Source organism: Pagrus major, chromosome 20 (genome assembly GCF_040436345.1).
Source record: "Pagrus major chromosome 20, Pma_NU_1.0".
Classification (NCBI taxonomy): Eukaryota; Metazoa; Chordata; class Actinopteri; order Spariformes; family Sparidae; genus Pagrus; species Pagrus major.
The window spans coordinates 6,646,051-6,669,763 of NC_133234.1; the positions used below are offsets into that span (position 1 = coordinate 6,646,051).

The 23,713-nt window shown below is 39.7% G+C and overlaps 1 protein-coding gene across 2 annotated transcripts; it reads left to right on the forward strand.

The window, feature by feature from the left end:
• Positions 1-1,716: 1,716 nt before the first annotated feature.
• sap30bp (SAP30 binding protein) lies at positions 1,717-18,580 on the forward strand. 2 transcript variants are annotated; one of them, XM_073489852.1, is made up of 10 exons: positions 1,717-1,871; positions 2,299-2,408; positions 4,991-5,035; positions 8,970-9,009; positions 13,725-13,813; positions 16,177-16,268; positions 16,412-16,524; positions 16,614-16,672; positions 17,434-17,524; positions 17,753-18,026. In XM_073489852.1, exons 1-10 carry the CDS (start codon positions 1,775-1,777, stop codon positions 17,929-17,931), a joined length of 915 nt encoding a protein of 304 aa, XP_073345953.1. In that variant the 5' UTR covers positions 1,717-1,774; the 3' UTR covers positions 17,932-18,026. The 2 variants fall into 2 exon arrangements, with proteins under 2 accessions (XP_073345953.1, XP_073345952.1); XM_073489851.1 differs by having other exon boundaries at positions 1,719-1,871; positions 17,750-18,580.
• Positions 18,581-23,713: the final 5,133 nt, after the last annotated feature.

Here is a 23,713-nt window from a genome sequence, read left to right on the forward strand (position 1 = left end):
TTAACCAGGAGCCATTGCCTTTCTGTTGTCCCGCCCATACAGAGCAACTGAAAGTGTCACCTGAAATGCTAAATAGGAGCCACTGGAATTACAGGAACCCTCTTCTGTGAACATACTGAAAGTAAACTGAAATGTTTGGGCTGTAGTCAAATAGCTCCAGGGTTGTAAGTGGATCAGAACAGGAGCTGAAACCATCTGTTCTCACACACTCCAACATAACCACACACTGTTGGGAGTCACTGAGCCGTGAGAGGATAATTCGGACATGGCCGTTGTGAGGTGAGTTTCTGAAAGGGAATGTGTTGCGTGACAATGGACTTTAACATCAGCAGATTCATATGATGTGTACTGATTAAGCATGTTAGCTATTAAAATGTTTTAGAACTTTATCAGCAGATAAAATGATTCCACGGCTTCTTAAAGCCTTGTTTGTGACAACCAAAAGTGTTCACAACATTATCTCATTAGTTTAATATTAGTTTTCCATTTGAGCTTTCATCTGGTTCATCTCTCCATGTGCAGTGTACCAGAGCTGCAAAAACCCACTGGGTCACCTGAGGACTGGGTGGAATGGTTCCTGTATCGGGTGCATCAGGACCCATGGGCACTGGGTGGTATTGTGGTCATAGGACTGTTCATGCTGATAACTATGTCTCTGGTCGTCTTCGCTCTGTTGTATGGATGCTGCTGCAGCCCACAAGAACAGAAGAAAAAGAAGAGTGGGGTGATCTAAGCATGTATAAAGGGGACTGACTCCTACTTATACTGTAAATGGAATGTTGACATGATGGAGAATTTGTATACATTTAGCTGCCATCTTAGGGTCATTTTTCAGATGTAATGGATCACTGCTATATATCAAAACTTTTGTAATGTTGGACCTTTTTTGGGGGGCTGTTCCCTTTCTATATTTGTACTGTGTGACACCACAACAAACACCTTGTTAAAATCTTATTTTCAAATGTGATTCAATCATTGACTTGTAGTGCCTGATTTGATTTTTAAACACTCAGCCATTCTCTGTCAAAAAAGTGTCCAAAAAAAGTGATTATCTTGGATATTTTTTAAATCGTAAACACAATAAAGGTACTTTATGAAAAAGCATACAAATCACTGGTGTTGCAGGAAGTCCAAGTGCATGTATAATGTGTTTTGATGTGTAGATATCGCCTGCTTCACATCCGAAAACAAAGTTAATTGCTGTTGAAACAAAGTTTACAAGTACTTCTAACCTAGAATATAGATAAACTGCAAATCATCAAATCAGTGTCTGTTCAACAGGAAACTGCCTGTGGTTTATTTTTAAAGACACATCACACATATCTTTCAAACATATCTTCAGGTGCAGCTGAAGTGGAAGCTGGGTTGGTGAAGGAATGCATGTGAAATGCAGTTGGACATAACAAGGCACAGAAAAAATGTTAATATGTTTTCTAAGATATGAAAGCTGTTTAATTTGACATTTTTCTTCTCTTTACTCTTTCTGGTGGTGGGGGACAAGGCATTATCTTTTTTTATTTGCGTGATTGTAGTGTTGTGGGTGTCTAAAGAGGTCTAAAATGGAAAACATGAATACTTAAATTGTGGGAATTATTATTGTAGGAAGTTCACATTAAAAAAAATAATTATGGGTCAAGTTTTAAACCTCAGACTGTAGGCCTTAAGCAAATTAACTTAAAGACTACATCGCCCGGTACTACACTGGTACACTGGCGCCTACAATTTTCCTGACGTTATCACTCTGCGACCAGTCGTTTATGCGACGTACACGGCAATGGCGAGCGGTAAGAAGAGTGCTCTGCTCTCCTCTTTGGCAGACTATGGAGACGATTCAGAGCCCGACGACTCTGAACCCGAACAAGAAGAGCCAGGTAAATGATAACATTTGAGCATGTTTTTGGTTCTTGTAGGCTAAAAACGCTGACTGTTGCTTTGCGAGTCTTAAGCTTTATTTCCATGTGTTGGCTAACGCTAGCTTGTAGCTAACTAAGCTAACGTTAGTTTACAGGAAATGTCCAAGATATTCAAGACTTGTCCGTAAAAACCACAAACATACAAAGTGAAAGCATATAACATTATTTCAGCAGCATCTTCTTGGTTGTGTTTAAGCCTTTTTGATATTATTATATTAGCTATAGAGACGTTTGGGACTGACATGCTTTAACGCTGATGCTAAACAGAGACTTTGAGTCCCTCTTCTTTCAGTGCCGCTTGCTAGTGATCCCGTTTGCCTCTTCTAGTTATCTAACATCTGTGTGGTGTCCCTGTGGTCCTCTGTCTCTTCTTGTCTGTCACTAGGGCGTGGAGGAGGTCTGGTGTATGGCTATGGTGGTGATGATGACTTGACCCGCATTGAGGATCCAGATGACAAAGCGTCTGGAGACGAAGACAGCGGGGAAAGCAACTCGGTCAGTATTTGAGTTCTGAAGTTTTGAAAACGTGTTTGTTGCTGTGAGGAATAAGACATCCTCTAGGTTTTATTTCTCCTGACCATTCGGTTGGATTCCACTGACGTTTGTTTGAATGTTTTAAGTGAGGGACAAAGCAGAGCATTGGAATGTGGTGCTCTTTGACATGTTCATGATGGGATCTATTGTGACTTTACCTGAACTCTGGGAAATGAGGAGGCTGATAGAATCTCACCAACGCTTTTGTGGTTGTGACAGTAGCTGCATCGTATTTGTGAAAACAGCATCAGTACATGGTTGTTCTGGTGAAGGATGACCTGGATTGGTACTAGTACTGCAAAGTCTTTTGAAAGTGAACTAAGTTGTATTTTCTTGCTCAAGGTAGTCTTGATAGTAATTAATCAAGATTACTTAATACAATTAATTGTATCAATAATGCACTACTTAGGCTCTAAAGCAGCATCCTTTGTCTGTCATCACCACTCTGTTGTTTCACTCAATGTCCTGCCCACATCACTATCTGATTGGTTACACATCACAAATAACAGCACTGAATTATGTGAATATGCAAAATGTAATTGTAAATTAAGTTATCAAATTAATATAGTGATGTGAAAGTATTAAGTTGCAGAAAGTGGTAATAATAGACTAAAGTACCTCAAAAATGTACTTAAGGAGAGTACTTGAGTAAATTGTAGTTAGTTACATTTCACTGGTTAATTTCGACTTTGACACTAAGATTTTTATTTTTACTGGAAATGTATATCAGTTCCAATTAATGGTTATCGGTCTCATTATCAGTCCTGAAAAACATAAAGGTCAACCCCTAATAGTAATCACCTGCTATTACATTTAACAAGGGGTACTACAATATTTAAAATAGATTGACTTTTGGTTCAACATTGAGGTCTTAATTTACTAATGCTCATAGAACCAACAAATAATTGCTGAGTAATAGATGATTAAAACAATGGTAGGTTGCAGACTTTTGCCCAACTACCAAAACTCCTAACACAGCATTTATAATTAAACTTTTCATAATGCTGGCACAGTACAGTACACCGTTATAACTTATCATAACATTATGTGCACATTGCATCTATTGATCTAGATGGATATTTTTATATTTTGATCATGTCATTTACATGTATGAAGAAGCAAAAATATAATATAATACTATATATCGAATTGGATACAACAACATGATTACCTCCTCAAAAACCATACAACTGAATCAATGCATCTCTGATATTGTCAACAACAATGAAATAAGGATGCACTGATTTCGAGGGCCTAACATCATCATGATAACGGCCGCTGTGGCTCAGGGGTAGAGCCAGTGTCTTGTTATCGGAAGGTCGCTGGTTCGATTCTGAAGTGTCACAACATGCACAGAGTGATAATGCTAACAGGGTCTGGGTCAACACCGATTAAGATCACAGTAGCTGATGCTGATACTGATGTGTTTTTTTTGTTTTGTTTATTTGTTCGTTTTTTTATTGATTATTTTTCTTTTGTGCTAGGGAAACAAAGAAATCTTCAATCTACAAAAATAACTTCTTTCATATGAAAAGTCTCAAATCATTCTTCAGAACTTACATAACCTCACAAACTGATGACAGGGATTTCATGAGCCAGTAGCGGGACTGGGGAGGAGGGACCGCTCAGATTTGCTTCCAAACTGGCATTGTGGCCACTTGTGGTATTGCAGCGGTATTGTAAGGGACATCTGTAAAACTGTTGACAGGGCATCAAGAACTGCAATCGAGTTTGATTATGACTCTTTCTATTATGCATTTTTGATCCATGGAAGTATTATATTTTTAAAACTTTCAATAAGCTGAGAAAAGCGATTTAAAACTCTGACGTCATCACAATGTAAAGTCTATGGGCTGAGCAGGAGCCCGTTGGCGGGGCCAGCGGGGGAAACTCTACTGTGCACTCTGCTACTATTTGATGGGCCACATAACCAGGAAGTAAACGTGGAAGCCAGAAAACTTTGTTGGCATATGTGCTAGGCAAGCAGTTCTCATTGGTTTGAATGGGTGCCATCTTTTCATATAGTATCTAGTTCCTCCATATAAATCTATGTTTTTTATTAGGCAACCCAGCCTCCTGGAACACCCTATCTACAGATTAAAATGCAGGTTTTCTGTTGAAAAACTTGGAAGTCTCAACTCCAAGCCAAGATGACCCAGATGACATCATTAGGGGTATTTTTTCAGACTGAAGAAACCTCCCAAAATAAAATCTTTAGAAGAAATTTTCTCCACCTGTTTTACAGATTTAGTTTTAATGTTCATGATGAGTAAGCTGACCTTCACCTGGTAAATTCATGGATTGCCCCGTTTAAGTTACTTTTGAACAGTTCAAATAGGTAATTGAAACTTGTTTCTCAAACACTTTGGAATGTTCCTTAAATAAAGACTTTGTGGTACTAGAACTAGTGTAAACCATCTAAGGTTTCTAGGGTTGAACAGTTTTGCAGTTAGCTGGGTCTGTACTGCTGCTTGGTCCCCCTTCCTGGTCTAACCTCTTCCTGATCCTTACAGTGTTAACCCTCTGCATTTTTGTTTTTATAGGAAATGGACGAATCTGACGAGGGGAGGGACGCAGATGATGTTGAGGTATTTCATCACCCACCTGGTGTGGGATGGATTGGATTTGGAGAAGGGTCAAGCCTGATTTAATTTATTCTCATTTGTTTTGTTACTAACCGAAAGGAACGGCACGTTTAAATCTGCCACCTCATGCTATGAAGGAGCATGTTCACTAGATGGTGCTGTGGGTCTATGTTTTTCAGATGAATGCTCAAATAACAAACAAAGCACTTAATGTAGGTGAGATCAGGTCAGTGGCTTGTACTTGTGTATGTATGCCCCAAGCTGCTTCACTAATGCATCTTAATGTTAGTCTAAACCTCTTCTGAAGTGAAGAGCTCAAGCAAACACTGTTGTTTCTCCAAGCACACTGCTTGGACCTGCACACCTCACTAACCCCTCCCTGTGTCTATGTGTGTGTATGTGTCTCAAAGCTAAGGGCACTAGACAGCATGCCAGCTTCCTGCTGTGCCGTTTGGTACAAGTCAATGAGGTGAAAATGAGTCACAAAGCTAACAAACAGAAACAATACAAATCAGAAGATGTGTGCTCCTTCTGAGGCTTTGTTTTACAACCTGTCTTTGAGTGATCATAGTCTGATAAGATATTTTTTTTAAGTTTTGTCTCTTCAGTATGCCAAGTCATGAAGCAGAGATAACAGTGCTGGCACTGCAAAGATTTAATGATATGATAATTGTAACACTGTGAGTCATGATGTGATTTCCCAGTAATGCACATATCAACATGCGGAGCATTCTTCCCATGAAGCAGCAACATTTCCAGGGAAGTCATGGAAACGCTGCTGTTTACTTGTAAGATGATATTCAGTAATTATTACATTGACTACATTACCCTCAGGGGTTGACTGACATGCGTCATATGTACTGTAGCCTGAAGTAGCAGAAGACATATGTTAAATCTTAATGTTGAGTGCTGGATCAGTTGCAGATATATTAGTTGATGCACTGTGAAAGAATGTTTATATTAGATCTCACTTCTTCCTCCTACTTCATTATTATTCCTCATAGTTATCTATTGGCTTTGAAGCAGCTGCTGGTTGGTGTTCTGATACAGTTAAGGCTAACTGGAGATAAGGTCACCACACTATACTTGGGCCTTATTTTAGGGTTCAACATTAATGTTTTGTTTTTTTCACTTACCCCTATAAGTGTTGTATTTATTAGTGGTTATCAAATCACAACAAAGACTACAGTTAATTGTCATGTTTAAGCCTATCTGCTTTGCTATCAAACTTACAAAACTCGTGTTTGCCTACATTTTCTAACACCACCCAACTAAATTCCTGTTCCCAGTATGATATATATAATATTTGCTTGTGCTTCTGTAAACATCTTCACCTGTCGCAATTCTCGGGAGTGCCAGATCAGTACTGCAACTCTCAACAGAGATGAGAAGGAAGCAAAAATGGCTTACTTCCCCATCAACAGCTCCGGAAAACACGATGTGTTTAATTTCTTTTTACCGTTTACCCAATCTGGCATGTGAGTTGTTGGTTTTTACTAGCCCAACATGGCATTTAACTTTCCCCAGGCAATCTCTATTGTTGAGCCTTTCTTATTTAGTTGGATCAAAACATTGATTTTGATGAAATTGTCTGCTGGATTGCAGACAGAGGTGTAACCTCAGGGCTTAAGCTAGCAGACCTTTTGTGAAGTGTTTTTTTTTTATATATAGTTGGGCAGCAACTATACTTTGATCAGATGATTGCAAAACTGTTATCAGCCTCTGCTTTCCTTTTTGTTTAGTGCTAATCGTTAGCACGCTATTGGGCTAAACTATGAGGGTGAACCCTGTGAATATTACACTTGCAAAACATCAGCATGTTAGCATTGTCACTCTGTGCATGTTATTATAATGATGTTAGCATTTAGCTCAAAGCACCCATGGTGCCCAGGTACAGCCTTACAGAGCTGCTAGCATAGCTATAGAATCCTATATTTGTTTTGGGCTGCAACTAATGATTATTTTCCATGATCGATTTAAGTCGTTGTTTATTTTCACTATTAGTTGCTTAATTTTTAAATCTATAAAATGTCAAAAACAAATGTGATCTTGAGATTGCTTCTTTTGTCCAATCAGCAGTCCAAAACCCAAAGATTCATCTACTGACATACATGACAAAGAAAAACGTCAGATCCTTACAGAACCAGCAAATGTTTGTCATTTTTGCTTGCAACATGATGAATCAATTATCAAAATACTTAGCAATAATTTTCTTTTTTCAATTTTTCAATTATTCGACCAATCAATGCAGTTGTGATTGTAATTGTGATTGGCTGTGATATCCTGACTGATCCTAGTGTAAGTCAAGCTCCAAAAATTCCAGATCCTATATTGCCCATAATGCAATTGGACAGTATTTTTCATTAAATCCTCACTGCATACTTAATGCACACCTTTCAGTCCCCACATCTCCAGTTTGTGAAGAAGACTTAGAAAACTCCATCCATCCCCAGCAGATTTAGTTTTTTTACGGTGTGGTGCTGAAAATGTACATGAAATACTAATAGGAAGATTTGAACAGCTGTGCAATCTGATGCAATCTAATACAGCAGCAGTGCAATTAAATGTACCACGATGTAAATAAGCCTTCTGTTTTTGTTAAGACTGTTCGAGGGCTTTTTTCACTCTATGGTGACTATAATTTGTTGTGCTGTTAGTTGGACTGAATTGCATTTTGTTTTTATTTATAATAATTTGTTCACTGTCAAAATAGACAAATAGTGCAAAGAAAATGACCTGTTTGTAAATTTTGATTTATGCTTAGATAGAGTGGTTACAAGTCTATGTGGCTCTGGTGTTTATGAAAGACAGAAGATGGTTAGATGATGTGTACAGTATATGCAGAGCCTGACATGAGAAGTGGTTTGGTGGTACAGTTGTTTTGTCATAGTCAAAATGTGGGCGAAAGCTTTGAAAGGGTTCTCTCGAGTCGACATTTTGATGACAATTGGGCATTTTTTAGTAACAGCTAAATGTTAGCGTCTTGGTTCTACAAATTAGTTGTCACTGCCATTAACCACGAACACATTCAGATGAACATCAGCAGTTTACAGGGAAGCTAGCCGCTGCTCTTAACACCTGTGTTGTTTATGTGATTAACCCAATGTTTTCGGTTTAATTATCCAAGACAGAGTTGGATTTTGATAAAGTCAACTTGAACTAGATTAGAACCAAATGAAAATTGTTTATTCATAAAACTCGTAGCATCAAGACTCAGGAGTACAAGCTTCCTGTGAAGTGTGGCCAGATGAGAAAGAAACTTGAGATGTGGATCAGTGAAATGAAGAGCATTTTATTGGTTCTGTCTCAAACAGCAGGTGCTGGGGGGCTCTGCTGTGCTTCCATGCCTTTCAGTCCACCCCCTCCTCCTCCGCCTTGTGATTTGGCCAACTTGAGGACAATTCTTTGATGTGCCTGTGCAGTTGCTAGGTGACAGCATGATTCATGTGAATAACAGCACTGTTCCTTTGTACTGAACCTGTGTAATGCCCACAGTCCTGGCACAACAGGCGGCATATTTTAGAAGCTGTACAAGACTCCTCCTCCTGCTGTGCTCCAGTATTCACTAGAAACTGCCAAGATTTACTATTGTGGTTACTATTATTTCTTAGAAACTGGTCGACCTCTTTTCTGTGCAGACTGTAGCATAAGCACCTGTTTGATTTGTAGGTTTAGGGGACGAATGGAATGAAATGTATTTTTCCATCTACATATCGCCACTGCCAGTTTACCTCACCAGCCCACTCGCAATACACTGCAGTTAACTCCATCCAAGCTGGGAACATGGTATATAATACCCACCACTGGTGCTGTAAATAATTCCCTACATCAGGGGTTGATAATTAGATTCTCCTGTTCAAAGGAGACCTAAATATCCCATGTGTCTCTCTCTTTCTTTCTTCTCCCCCTCTCTTCCCTTTTCTTCTTGTTTTTACAGATCCCAGAAGCAGAAAGAAAGGACCCCAATGAGCTAGTTGGTGAGTTCACATACTTTTATGTTCACACATATGTTTGATCAAGAAGGAAAAGCCTGGCGCTTGTCAAAGGAAAATACCAAAACCAACAATCAGTTGATGCTCCTGACAAGCGTGAACTCGATTGTCGTCCAAAAACTATTCAAAACCAAATTGGTGAGCCGCACTGGCTTAGATGTTCCTTCATTAATATGAACATGGATAGATTCTGCTGCAGGAGACCTTCAGACAAGAAGAAAACACTGCTGCTAGCTAAGACAGCTGGGAAGTGTCAGTTTTGGCAAAACCATGAATACATTTAGAACTGGAGTCGGTAACATCGGTGAAACCAGCAAGAGCAAGCAAAATATTGAAAGTTTATGTATTTATCTATTGATCAGAGCATTCACTTTAATGATTGCTGTCTGGATGTTAAGAGATGTTCTACAAATATAACAAAACATGCTTCTACTGTAGAAAAAATATCAAAGAATAAATCATTTTTACCTGCTTAATCAAGAAATGCAGTGCTCAGCTGTTTTAGTAAATTACTGAGCCTTAAAAAAATTAAACCATATATTTTTGACCCATCTTTAGAAGCAACCCGCAGGTTTGAGGCAAAGTACTACAATGTAGAGAAGTCAGAGAGTTTGTCTTAATGACAGTAGGAAAACATATAACACCCTCTTCTGGATGTGTATGCTTGTTTCATCAAACAAATATGCATTAGGATATAGTGTAAAAATCAGACTTTTACTTTTCATTGTGCTTCTTGGGTGTTGGTGCAGTAAATGTATGACTCACTGACTAGACTCAAGTGAGTTATCAAGGCCTCTTTGTCCATAGTGACGGATGGGTTATGAGGCTTTATACCAGGAAGCTGGGAGTGAGTAATGACTGACCAGTACAGGTGTGTGAGTGCGCATCAGACAGGATGTGAGTGATATAAGTGGGTGCAGATGATGGCTCAGATTATGCAATGCATCACTCCATAATCATCTGAATGTGAAATAACACTTTCAAATGATAGGTTTAATGATGTGTTACAATGAGGCTGTGGAACTAATTGTAATTAAAATAATGTGATGATTAGATAAATTATTTTATTTTGAAAGGAATGTCTGAATGAATCCAAATGGGAGATTTTTAAGCTTACTTCTTCTTAAACTGAATGAAAACAAAATGATCAGGCCTTTATGCATCCTTGCATCCTGCCGTACGTGTACTAAAGTAAGAAGACTTCCTCTGACATGCTCCATTCAAGAGACAGCAGAGTAAACTTGGTGGCTTCTGACAACAGGTTTGCTCCCTCCATCATCCCCACTTCCACTATTTTGTTTGTTGTAGCCACAAAAGGAAGTTAGAAAAGGAAATGCATTGGAGCATTTTCTAGTTTTCAGAACAGCCACCATCACCATTAGTGCGCTGTAGTGGCAGAGTGAGTCATAGCTTGGGCCTGGACATTTGACATTACTGCAGTGGAGCTCGGCTTCTCTGTCTTGTCTGTCAGTAAATGTCACAGCGTGTCTGGCAAAAGGCCTCCGTCAGCAGGCTGAAGACGGCTCTTTGTCTGTTCACTGAAGGGACGCACATTGTCTGTCAGTCCAAAAAAGACCCTCAGGGCACAGATTGTGACTTTCTGTCTGTTTTTCGGGAGAACAGATGCTAATTTTGATGCAGAATATAATCTTCTCTCTGTCTGCTCATTACTGTCTCCATCTCCTTTCTGACAGTGCTGCTGTTATATGAGAATATCCTCTCACACTCTTCGCACAATAATGAATTACAAACAGGGATATTTATTACACAGGCTTTCATTTATTCACACTTCCAGAGTTTGTCCAACATGGCTACAAAATTATCAACTAAATCTCCTGTTGTCTAGAGAGGATTTGCAGGCTTCCACAATGCTAACCAGCTGTTGCAACCTGTAATTGTCTGTGACAGTGTGTAAGTGTGTGCGTCTGTGAGAGTTAAGTGAAATACCAAGTTCCTGTGACTCATCTGACTTGCCTTGTCAGGTTTTTTATTGTTGGAGGCTACAGTGTTTTGAAATAGGAGGTGTGCAAACTACATGCTGACAAAAAGTATGTGTGAGCCTGCATACATACATGCTTATTTATGGTCTACCCAACAAAGACAACGCCCTGCTCATTCTTTCACGTGGTGGGGGAGGTAAACCAGAGTCATATCAGCGATAGAGGGGGAGGTGCCGCTCCTGCTTTGAACTTCACAGAGAAAGTGGCAGGTCGGTGTCCATGTGTGGATCTGTTGTCCCACATGATCAGCAGACCAAGGAAAACAGCAAAGACAGTGAAGGGAGGTACTTCTGAAAAGAGTGTCAGTATACAACAACATTTCCAACAGTCATTTTCAGAATCAAAAAGATATGGGGGAAATCACATACATATGTGTCAGTTAGAGCTGCATCTAATGATTATTTTAATTTTCAATGAATCTGCGGATTATTTCACGATTAAAATTTGAAGAAGTCGTGTTATGCTTATTTCAATTTCCCAGAGCCCAACGTGAACTAGTGTAAGCTCTAGTGTAAGCCAGTCATAATACTAGAGGACATGCAGTTCACTGATAACCAAAACAACACGTTTTCCTCACTGTACTTACCTGTGTGCTTGCTATTAAGTCCTTTTTTCATTATTTCAAATTAAGCCAAATTTCTCAGATATTTCAGAAACACAGGCAGCCACACAACAACTCTTTCCCAAATAAAATCAGTTTAGATTTCAATTTAAATGAGTAACTATCTATAATATAAACAAGATTACAAGTTTGTGAAGACATTAGATGACAGCCTCCAGTGATTGACAGTTTTTACAATACTTGCTGCTACAGCCACATTTCAGTCAATCACAAAAAAAAGTATCAGGCAGATTTTGATTCCAAACGGAAATTGAAATGTGCTCTCAGTTTCGATCAACGAAATCAAAAGCAATATCAATGTATTTTTATTTTTATTCTCTCCACTCCTGCCTAGTTCCGCATCTAAAAGGGAAAAAAAACAAAATCTTCAAGGGTGACACACACAGCTAGCATAGCAATAGACTGCAGCTGCACTTATCCTGTGTGCACAGAGATAATCAACTGACTGGACCTGGAGAGACTCTGACAGTGTTGGAGTTCTTGGGGGTGTATTTTCTTTTCAAACATCCTTTACTGATTTGTTTGAAACAGATGTTTACTTAGGACAGATTTGTGAAACTGAGCTTTGTAACAAACTGAATTTCTATCTTTTGTTGTTTATGGTATGACCCACTGATTGTTGAATCAAAAGTTATTAATTAATAATTATAGAGTATTTTTGTCGAGTAAATGTTTGTTTAAAGAATACACTAATTTGATAAAGTTCTCAATTCTTGATGTCAGTATCTGCCTGAAAAATAAATTACTGGTCAGGCTTGGATATTGAATTTTGACACAAGTTGGGATCTATTGAAAAATTATTCTGCCAAATGTTGGAAATTGTAAACTCAAGTGAAAGTGGATAACGTAGTTAAAGACCAAAACAAAACAAAAAAAAACAAATTGCTGATACTAACAGTGAGAACAGTGAGTTACGTAACTGTGGAATTTTCCTCTTATGTTTTGAAAGATAAAGTGTTCAGCAAAGCTCAGCTAAAAGACAGAAAATGATCCTCTCCTGTCCAGTCAAGTTTCTACGTGTCGACGTAGCGGACTAGCTCCTGCATTTGCACATACGCACAGCACACAGCATTCGGAGCGTGATTGATAGCTCTGAGCTGTAAAGACTATCTGTCTGACGGGGATAAGAGTGACACTAAAGGAATGCCTGGCCTGCAGTCAGAGAAAGCAGAGAGAGACAAGTCGAGCATGGAGAGCAAAACAAGGGACGGGTCCAGAGGGAGGGGAGAGGAGCCTCCCTTCTCCTTACAAGCCCCGACAACAGCCACTCCCTGCCCGGGATGTGCACTCCTCATACCACACTGCCCTGTAAAAGCACTGGCACATACGTAGGACTGTGATGAACAACAGGATGCTTGGGAATTCAACAGCAGTGTTTTCTTATCACACAGCAAGCCTTTGTTTCATGTGAGGAGGTCGTTCTCCAGTGCATATCCACATCCCATTGTCCTTGTGACTTATCCTCTGTTCATTAGGGCTGCAACTGACAATTATTTTCCTCATCGAATAATCAGAGTGAGTCTTTAAATTATATATATACATATATATATATATATATATATATATATATATATATATATATATGTGTGTGTGTATATATATATATATATATATATATATGTGTGTGTATATATATATATATATATATATATATATATATATATATATATATATATATACACACATATAAGTGAAAAATGCTGATCACTTTTTCTTAGAGCCCAATTTCCCAGTCTTCAAATTGCTTTTTGTGTCCGACCAGCAGTGGAAGAACCCAGACACTCTTCAATTGCTATTATCATTGAAAAAGAAAAGCAGAAAAAACTTACATTTAAGACACTGGAACCAGAAAATGTTTGACATTTTTGCTTGAAAAAAGGCGATTAATAAGTTCAGATCAAAATAGTCCGCTATGAACTTGGTTTCTCTCAAATAAACAGTTTGAGCTCTCCGGCTTGACTATGTTTTTCTAACAAATGTTTCTTAGTTAATCCTTATTCGGCATGTAAAGACCTGCAAGACAGAGCGGAGGGGAGAATCTACAAAGGCTCATGTTTACATTTCTGTCTCCTTTCCAGCTCTATTCTCGGAGAAAGTGAGGAACATGTCACCTGATGAGATTAGGATCCCCCCTGAGCCCCCTGGACGCTGCTCGAGCCAACTACAGGTAGACACACCTTCAATGTTGTACTGTATGATCATTTAACTACACTTTCACTGCAAAGCTTTCCTTGTTGCAAACTTATCTCAACACAATATTTCCTGCTATTGTCTCGTGCAAGCAGTTTTTCACCACTGAAGCCACAGATATGTCTGCTAATCAGACCAGAGAAGAGGGTGTATGGAGTTGTGGGTTTTCTACGAGCTTAACAGAAAGTCCTGGTGTCCTGAGTGGTGTGTTGTGGCATGTCTTTAGGCTTGTTTAATGTGCTGGATAAACATTTTCCAGGTAGTAAAGTCATCCTGCTAAAAGATGAAGACTTGTCATTGGCTCCTAGAGGAAGATGCTGGTTTTATATGCAGACACACAGACGCACACACCCTTCTCTTTGGCATGTGTACAAGGGTTAGAGTCTAGAGTTCGAGATGGGGAGTTAAAGTTTGGAGGACTAAAATGTTTCTCAGCCACAGAGTATTCATCTCGATGCATTCAAAATAACCTGTTCTCCATGCCAGAAGAATCATTTAGAAGTTTCCCTCCTTCCCTCTGGGGTTAGAAATGAATTCTGGTGGCTACATAAATTCTCCCCCTTGTAATTAAACCAGCACACAGTGTCATCTTCTATCAATTTACTATCACCAGAACTGCTCTCTTTCTGTGCTGCTGCTGTGAATTTGTTGTATGCAACTGCAATAAGGTTTGTTCTAAGAGGAGCTGAGGCAGGTCAGGACACAAGCCTGACTTGGTAAGTGAACAGCTCAGCAGTAATACCCGCTGGGCTGACACTCCCTCACCTATCATATGAACAACTAATGATTCACCTTCACTAGAACACACTGGCTGGATATCCCTGCCTTGAGGTCATGGAGGAGCAGAGACAGATTCAATCTTAGAAAATGCGCTTTGAAAAGGTTCCTTACAGTTAAATAATTTCACCATCTCTTGGAATGTCTCCACTTTATGAACAATTTCCAGAGCACCTTTTGCAATCATGTTCTTGAGATTAGAACGTGAGATGTTCTGACTAACAGAATGTGTTAGCTCAGGCCTTTCACAAGTCTCAAATGTGTCAGTGGACGAACAACAGCACTGGCTTTTTGTTTCAAGGCCAAAAATGACCCATGTTTATATTTACCGGACCTCAAGGACCTCAGGTTGCCGTGTGCGACTCTTGTCCATCAGAAGAAAACGATGAAGTGGCTTGACATAATAATAGCATAGGAAAAACCTCCTAGGATGGATGTACAGGTGGATGGTTGGGTCAGCAGAGGACATGGGAGACCTCTGTTCACTTCCTGTTTACAGTCAACATTGGTTTCAGAGCTGAAACAAGCACCTGTAATCAGCTTATCTAATGATGCCCACATGAGACAGATTTGAACAAAGAATGGCCACAATTAAAACAGCAGAGGCCAAGATATTCTGACTTTCAATCCTTACTATGGCTCAAGCTTAAATAACACAGTATTCTACATTTCCCACAATGCAATTCTTTTATCTTTAAACCCTTCCTGTTTTAAAAATGCCTACGTTTGCCAAAGTCTGTAAAACTGTCTTTCTGTTATAAATTTATAGTCTACATGCCCAAGTTGAGATAACCCTGATGACATCATCATTATGAGGGTTATAGTGTGGACAGTATCAGGGGGATTTTCTCACACTTCATTAAGCTCATTCAGACCCACAGAAGTATACAGCTCTTGTAACAGATCTTTCCATGATAACTAAACTGAACTTGATGTGTAAAATCAGTGAAGTGTCCCTTTAACCGATCAGTCAATCAGCAGAAAATTGATTGGCAACAATTTTGATAATCAGCAAGTCATTTATCAACAGAAATGCTAGTCAGTCAAAGGTCTCAGCCAATTAACTAGCCAAAACTAAACAGGGAACCTTTATAAACCAGGTAGTTTTTGCACCTAAAGTGAACCAAATCTCAGTCATAGTGGTGGCTGATCAAAAAGCACTCATATCACATAGTTCTTAACTGTCATTTTTAATAGTTTTAGGAGGGCTGACAAATATTGTCATCCAGCCAATAGAGGTGTCTGATCAGAAAACACTTGTGTTGGGTGGTTTTGGAAGGACAATAGCTCATCATTTTTAGCAGCATTCCCTGCCTCCATCTTGTTCCATGTTAGCCCTCATTCAGCACTGTAGGCTACATCTGCCAGCTCCTTGTGGCTCAGTTGAATGTGGTTGTCACATATTTCCTAAAGGTATCAGAGTCTTTATATACAATAGCTCCATTCACGCTGGCCCTTGCTGGAGCTGATCGTATATAGGTTTTGTTTATTTATTTAGTGTGTCCTGCCAAATACATCTGATCTGACCTGCTGTCCTCCATTGATTTGTTTGTTTTGTAACAGGACAAGATCAACAAGCTGTATGAGAGGAAGCTCCATGGAGATTTTGACACAAACAGCCACATCCAGAAAAAGAAGGAATTTAGAAACCCAAGGTATGCAGCTCAGCCGAAGAATGCACCCAAACCAACACACAAACGTAGTGTTATTGACACGTGATACCTTTTGGTGTAAGCACTTACAAGTTCATTTATTTCTTAAAACAATATTAATATATTTATTTTATTTTTTTTCTCAGCATTTATGAGAAGCTCATTCAGTTCTGCAGTATAGATGAACTGGGAACTAACTACCCAAAAGATATGTTTGATCCTCATGGCTGGTCAGAGGACTCTTACTATGAATCTCTAGGTAAGCTACTTCACTTCTTCTTCACTTCTTCTTCACAGCTCTGTGAATAAAACCCAACACTCATGAATGTGTCTGTCTCATCCTTCCAGCCAAAGCCCAGAAAGTAGAGATGGACAAGCTGGAAAAAGCCAAGAAGGAGCGGACAAAGGTGAGTCCAACAACAACAACAAAAAAAGAGGATTATACAACAGTCAGTTCTGTTCTCTGTCTGCATAAGGGGCAAGTCTCCACCAGTTGTTGATCATTTCTACTTCACGTCCTTCATCAGACACGCAGAAATTTACACTGCCAAGTTCAGCTCTTGTAACAGCTCAGGCCCAGCCCAGTGCAGCTTTACAGCTCAGCCATGCCCATTCGTGTAAATACATCTTCAGTTGAATTTTGCTTCACAACACCTTCCTTTCTATCTTTGCCAGCTATTTTTGCTTTCCCTAGTTACCTCTGAAATAATCATTCGGAGGCAAGTAGTGTGTCAGTGCCGGGACTGAAAGGTCATAGTCGTCTCCTAGAAACCTGCAGATGTAGTTAGAAAACAATGTGATGCCCGTTGCTGTCATCAACAGCGGCATTATTCCAGTAGTTAGACTTAGAAACCGGACTTGAATGAACATGTACCTTACAGCTGCTCTATGATTCTCTACTGTGATATGTATTCAGTGGTATACAGCTGTTAACATAACAGGAGTAAGATTCTGGTGTGAGAAAGAAACCAGACAAAGGGAATGAGTTACTTTATTCCCCTCGCTCAACAAATTATGTTGATGTGCCCTTGAGCACCAGATGCCCCAGATCCTCCAGTAGAGCTTCAGGAGGGACCTGCAGCTGTAGACTGTGGTTGTTAAAAATCAATTACACATCAAGCAGTCCCAGGAATTAAATGAGTGCTTTGATATTCTGTGTGTCTCATAGATTGAATTTGTCACGGGGACTAAGAAGGGCACCAACCCCTCCAGCACAGCTGCCTCCACCACCAGCAGCACCACCACCACCACAGCCACAGGTAAACATCTTCCACTGCAACATCTTACAGCTTGAGCTCCTTTCAGAAATGCATCTCGCTACAGTAATGTCAATTTTACATGCCTGGTTTATGTCAGAATACTCCCCTGAGACACCTCCAGTCTGTGGTGGAGGAAGTACTTAGATTTCAGTAAAAGTACAAAAGTGTTTGCATCAAGTCCCGAGCTCACACCACTCACTCCTCCCCTGTTTTCACTCTCGTCAGCAGAGGCCCAGAAGAGGAAAAGCAAGTGGGACTCTGCAATCCCTGTGACCCTGGCCCAGCCCACCATCATCACAACCACCGCGACCCTACCTGCTGTCGTCTCCGTGACAACCACTGCCAGCGGCACCAAGACCACTGTCATCTCTGCAGTGGGCACCATCCTTAAGAAAGCAAAGCAGTAAACACTGAGCGGGCACAATCATGTTTGTCTGTAAGAGTGAGTGATGGAAACATGACAGACATGATGCTGGAAGACCTGTGCTGTCCTGTCATTATACATGTAAAAAGATGCAGATAAGAGGACAAATGAACTGATGGGGACACTATGTACTTTTTTTCTAGAACCAACCTAAAATGTCCTCTGCTGCACATGGATCATGGACTGATCCAAAGACTTTACTGCCTTTTTTTTCTCTGGGATTGAATCTGCACTATCGCATCATAAAGCCAAATTGACAGTTTGGTAGATTACTCATAGATCCTCTGAAAATCTGAATGTGTCATGCTTGCAGATCTCATGCTGATAAAACCTGCCTGTCACTCATTTTTTTTAAATGTTGGCAACATTAGTTCAAAACAGTTGAGGAAAAGAAGTGTATGGCGATGTCAATAAGAAAAAGGTAGAGATATCTGAAAATGTGTTTATTTTTCTATTCATAGTCCTGGTGCAGTATGTCCGTGCCTCCAGTTGTGTAATAGCTCGACATCAGTTTTTTCAGCTTTTTTTTCCCCCCTTCCTTAGCATATTGACGTCTCGATGGTAAGATTTTTTACACTTGTACATACATATTGATGATAAGGTGAATAAATGGATCAGATGTTGCCTTTTCAGATGGATTATCTGTTTTTGTCATTTCCACAAACCACCACACTGAGGTCACTTCATATTGAAAGCAAAGGCTTCTGTGCATGTTTGCCATGGATGTCATGGCATCCATTTTACCGTTCAGCTGATGAGGACAGAATAGCTTCCACTGTTTAACTGTTTTAACACCGCTTTACATCTTTTGTTTTACTATGGAAATGAAAGGACACTCCTCTTTGAATGGGAACGTTTGTTGAACACTATGCTCTGTTGACTGCAGACATTGCCCTAATCTCGACTGAATAACCCCTCTCTTGGTCACTCACACATACACACACACACACACACAGGCTCTGGATAACACATGCATCTGGGATACATGTGTTATCCAGGTGGAGTTATGGCAGATGCTCTTCATCAGCTCAGTCTTGACATCTGACTTCTGTTTACGTCAGGATTTCGGCGTACTTCTGAAGCACTCAGGGTAGAGTAGGCCAAAGGTCCCCGAAGTAAAAAGACTTGAAGAAAGAAAATTATACCCCTTCTCACTGTTTTCTTTTACAGGCTATCAATATTTCTATCTAACCTTTCACACTGTAAGATTATACATTTGGGTGCAGTCTTTTAACCAAGCACTGAAAATATGTGAGGATTTCTTCCTTATGCTCACATTGTATTTATCTAAATGAAACCCTGTATTCCCAGAGATTAAGGTCCTGTGAAAGATGCATGATGGTCGGCAAAAAGCTATGACTTGTTTAAAATTTGGTAAATTGGAAATTTTATTAAAAAAATGCTATTTAGATGATTAAGGAGGTTGCAAAAAAAAAAAAATTTAGAGAAGAGATTATGGCGTAGCCCATGGTCATTTATGACTTTCAGTTGAATAATACACACATTTGGCCACTGAGCGGTTACAGTAGTCATGCATTTGGTACAGTAGATGAACAAATGTTCATGTTCTTGTATTTCAACGTGTTTCTGCAGAGCCTGGAATTGAAATAGACTACTAAAAAAAAGTGCATTCCCTCAAGACATCTGTCTTACATGTTATGCTTAAGTGGCATTCACATTTGGTTTCACAGATCCTCATTGCTGAACGATGAGTGTGCATCCATACATTATTGCCAGCCGTTAGATGGTTCCTTTAAAACATTGTTAGTTTAGGTAACATATAAAGAACTGGCTTATGAAAATAGATGTATTTTTCTCTCTAATTTTTATGTGGTAGCTATGGTAAATTACAACTATGTGAAGATGCTCAAGTTGGCTATTGCATGTCGTTCAGGATACTCTGAAAACTGAAATGGAGAAGCTGTAGACATTAATTGGACAGCATATAAAGTTATGTACATCTATAACTACAAGATGAGTGCTGCGTTGAATAATAGTAACCTTTTTTTTATATTTCAAGTTTCTACACACTGGAGAACAGCTGCTATGGAAATATGATCCAAAAAGTGCCATAAGTTGTATAAACCGTAAACAGTGCACAACTGTGTCCCTGGAGGAATGTTATGGAGATGATTCATCGAGATGAGATCCGCATCACTGCAGGGGTGCGTCGATTCGTGCAGGCGAGCTCGAGACACACCCAATCATCTTGTGCTGAACAGGTCGCAACATTCCCCTCAACAGACTCCATCCATCTGCTGTCGTCACGCGGACTTGACTCAGTGGGTGTTTACGTAGCATTCATCAGAAATGTGAACAAAATATAAAGATAGAATTGATAGACCTGTTGGCGCTTTGTGTGTCGGTTGAGTCCATGGCATTGTTAACTCTACTGTAAGTAGGTACTTAATGAGAACTTTATAACCTGTTTACCTGATAGTTAGCATTGCATTCTGTTGCATTCCAAAACATGGTAAAGGGTTACAATTGTTATGGGGTAATTATTTTCACACACAACCCACACCAACAAACACCTTGTCCCTGTTACCTTTAATGGCATTTTTGTTATCAAAGTCTTGTCTTGTCAAAGTCAAATGTCTTTATCATTATTCATATATGAACTGCTCTATATGACACTGTTGCCCGATGTGCTGAGGTCTGCATCACTCCAGCAGATTTATTGGTGGAAAAAAAGAGAGACGCCATTATACTGCAGGCACTGAATGAACTCACTGATCCAAAAAGAGCAGTTTTTGTCATGTAAATTGGCGAGCAGCTAGGCACAGACTGGACAGTGGAGCTGAAAGTGGAGACATTCTTGTCTGGCTTTCCCTCTGTGTCTAAAGGGTGTGCAATTCTACTTCTTTTGGATTGTTTTGGTTTCTGAACAGTGCGCGGAGTGAGCAGCTCAGTCTTTTCTGCTAATGAGTCCAGTTCACCACGACAGCACCTTGTTCACAGTAAGTAATGTCCTCAGTTACAATTAACATCTTTGCAAATGATGGACTGGTAATGATATGAATGCAAAATATGCTACAGCTGCACAGTAATGTGTTTGTTTTGGTGGTCAACCTAAGAGTTTCAGGCTGTCAGTGAACAGTTTAATCTAACTTTCGACATGTTTATAAGTGTAGACTAATTATTTTGTTGAGTAGTAGTTTTGTTGAAAGAAAGAAGCAACCGTTTTGAATGTGTATTTGGTACAGTAAGGAGGTAACTGTGGTCTTATACAGTATGGGAGTTCTTTATTTGCACTGATGTCCCACTGATGTTTTTTTTTTTACCTACGTACCTGCCTACTACCATCTTCCCCACCAAAATACTGTAAAATGAAATGAGAACTGAGGAACAACGATTTTTGACATGCTGTGATATGCTCTATTTCATCATTTTTGTAGCTTTGTAATGGTGTGTTGGCTTTGCCAGGTATCTCTCAAAAAAATCAAGGGACTTCCTGGTTAAATAAAGGTAAATGAATAGAGATGATGGTTCTCAGTCATCCAGGTCAGGTCCAGACTGTGCTGTCCACTTACATCTGAAGGAGAAAATCATTCCTTTGAGGACAACAATGTAAACATGTTGTCCAGAGAAGACAGATGGTTTGAAAGAGGAGTAAAAGAATCCGTCTATGTCAAACTGGAATGACAGAGGAGGTGGCCTGAGACATTACTTATCACCCACCTACAATGCTGTACTGAGTTCTCTCCCCAGACAGCTTAACAACCATTCACACCTGGACCCACCTGGCGCTAACTACCCACATGAAGGCTGGTTAAGTCAACCACCCATAATTGGCCCTAACGATTCTGAAACTCAGAGCTCACACGCGTCCTTAACGACTCTGTAAGGACACTCCCACACAGAGTTTAAAAGCCTGCAACTCCTCCAATTAGTTAGAAGTGAAGAAGCCTCTTGGATGAGAGTTGAAACGTCTTCAAGAAAACTGGAACACGTCCAGCTGCCTACGATACAGCACTTAGAAGTTAATGAATAGTTTTAAATGGGGATGTGGGACACATTTCTGCTATTTTAAATAAATCACTACTTCACTGCGATTCATACAACTAGTCTGGTTTAAGATGACAAAGAAAAGTAGATCATTTATTTGTTATGAGGAAAACATCTTAAAGTAGTATTGTAGTAGTGTAGAGAGTCAAGCTTTCTTCAGCTCCTCCAGTTGCCCAACCTTCTCTTCATCTCTTTCCGATGACAGGTGTCATGAATAACATTGATCATTTCGATACAATATAATGCCCTGTTCATGTGGATGCCACTTGAGATGCGCCACCCACCCAATTACTGTTGCAGACCAAGAACACTGCTGTCACTACCCCAATGGAGGAGCTGCCCAATCTGAGTATGGCATGTGCGATGGGTCTGCTGCCTTGGACAGTTAGGCATGGCAACACAAACTGGAAAAACCACACACAACTCTGTTAAACCAGACATTTTTTTAAGTTAGCTTACGATTATGACAACATTTGCTCATTACCATTTCAAACGCCGTGGTTGCCTTTTGTAGAATTTTTTAAATTCAATTTTAATTTTTACCGAAAGCTCAAATCAAGCATGAAAAGTGCTTTATTTCTTGCACTCAGGGAAACCTTACACAAAAATGATTCAGTAGGTGGGCCACTCCCTTCCAGCTCCTCCTCCACCAAGTGAAAGGGCTGTTTAGACTGGCATCACTGCCAAAGTGTCAGCCAAGAAAGCAGAGAGGGGGGAAGCGTTGTTTATGCAGTTTTGTTCTCCTTGAGAGAAGTTAGCCTTTGTATTAAATCTGATGTGGTTGCTAATACATGACTGTGTATGTCTCAGTTCAATACTGCCCAGTGTGGTATGAACAGTGAAGAGGAAACGGCTGTTTTCTCCTGAGTCATGTTAACTCCTCAAATCCCAGATTTGTGTGACATGTCTGTGTAAGTCCAGTTATAAACTGTGTGACAGGCTGCGATTGAAATTACCCTTTAACACCTGATGTGTGGTCTGCTGGAGCCAAGAGGACAGCTCACACGGACACTGGCCCTATGCGGAACTCCTACTACTTCTTTGGAAATGTTATTGCAGTCATTATGAAACTCTATTCAAACAGCGCCTATCAGGAAAGAAAGAATGCAACACAATGCAACAGTTGTAGTTTAAGGTATGATAAATAATGAAAAAAGGGCTACAGTTAGGAAACAGGGCGAATAACTAGAGGAGACAATATGAAACAAATTAAAATCAGTCTGATAATGAATGTGAAACCTGACCTGAACCAATGTCTAGAATTTGCTGGCCCAAAGAAAAGGAATGTAGGGATGTAAAAGGTTTCAAAGGCTAAAAACAACATCTTTTCCAAACTCATTTTCGCTCCCAGTGGCCTGAAGCTTGAAGCACCCCTCTAGTGCAGAGTCGGGAGGTGGTTGGGGTGATGAGATGAGTCATGCACAGGACTGTCCCTCCAAAGACCAAAGTTTGTGTCCTATTTGTGACCAAGATTCAAGAGTGATTTGTTTTTAAGTTGTGTAATTTAAGTAAGTTAACAACCTAAATGTAATAACTTACATAAGTTGGAAGACTGAACATACTTATTTTAACCTAAAGTGTGACCCTAACCAAGTAGTTTTGTAGCCTAGCTCAACCAAATTAATACCAAATTAATAACTATGATTGTTAATAACAATCATAGTCATAATATGTAGTATACAAACTTTTCATTGTGTATTATGTATTATTGCTAATAAGACTAGACTGGACTGGACACGTGCAAAACTGACACCAGA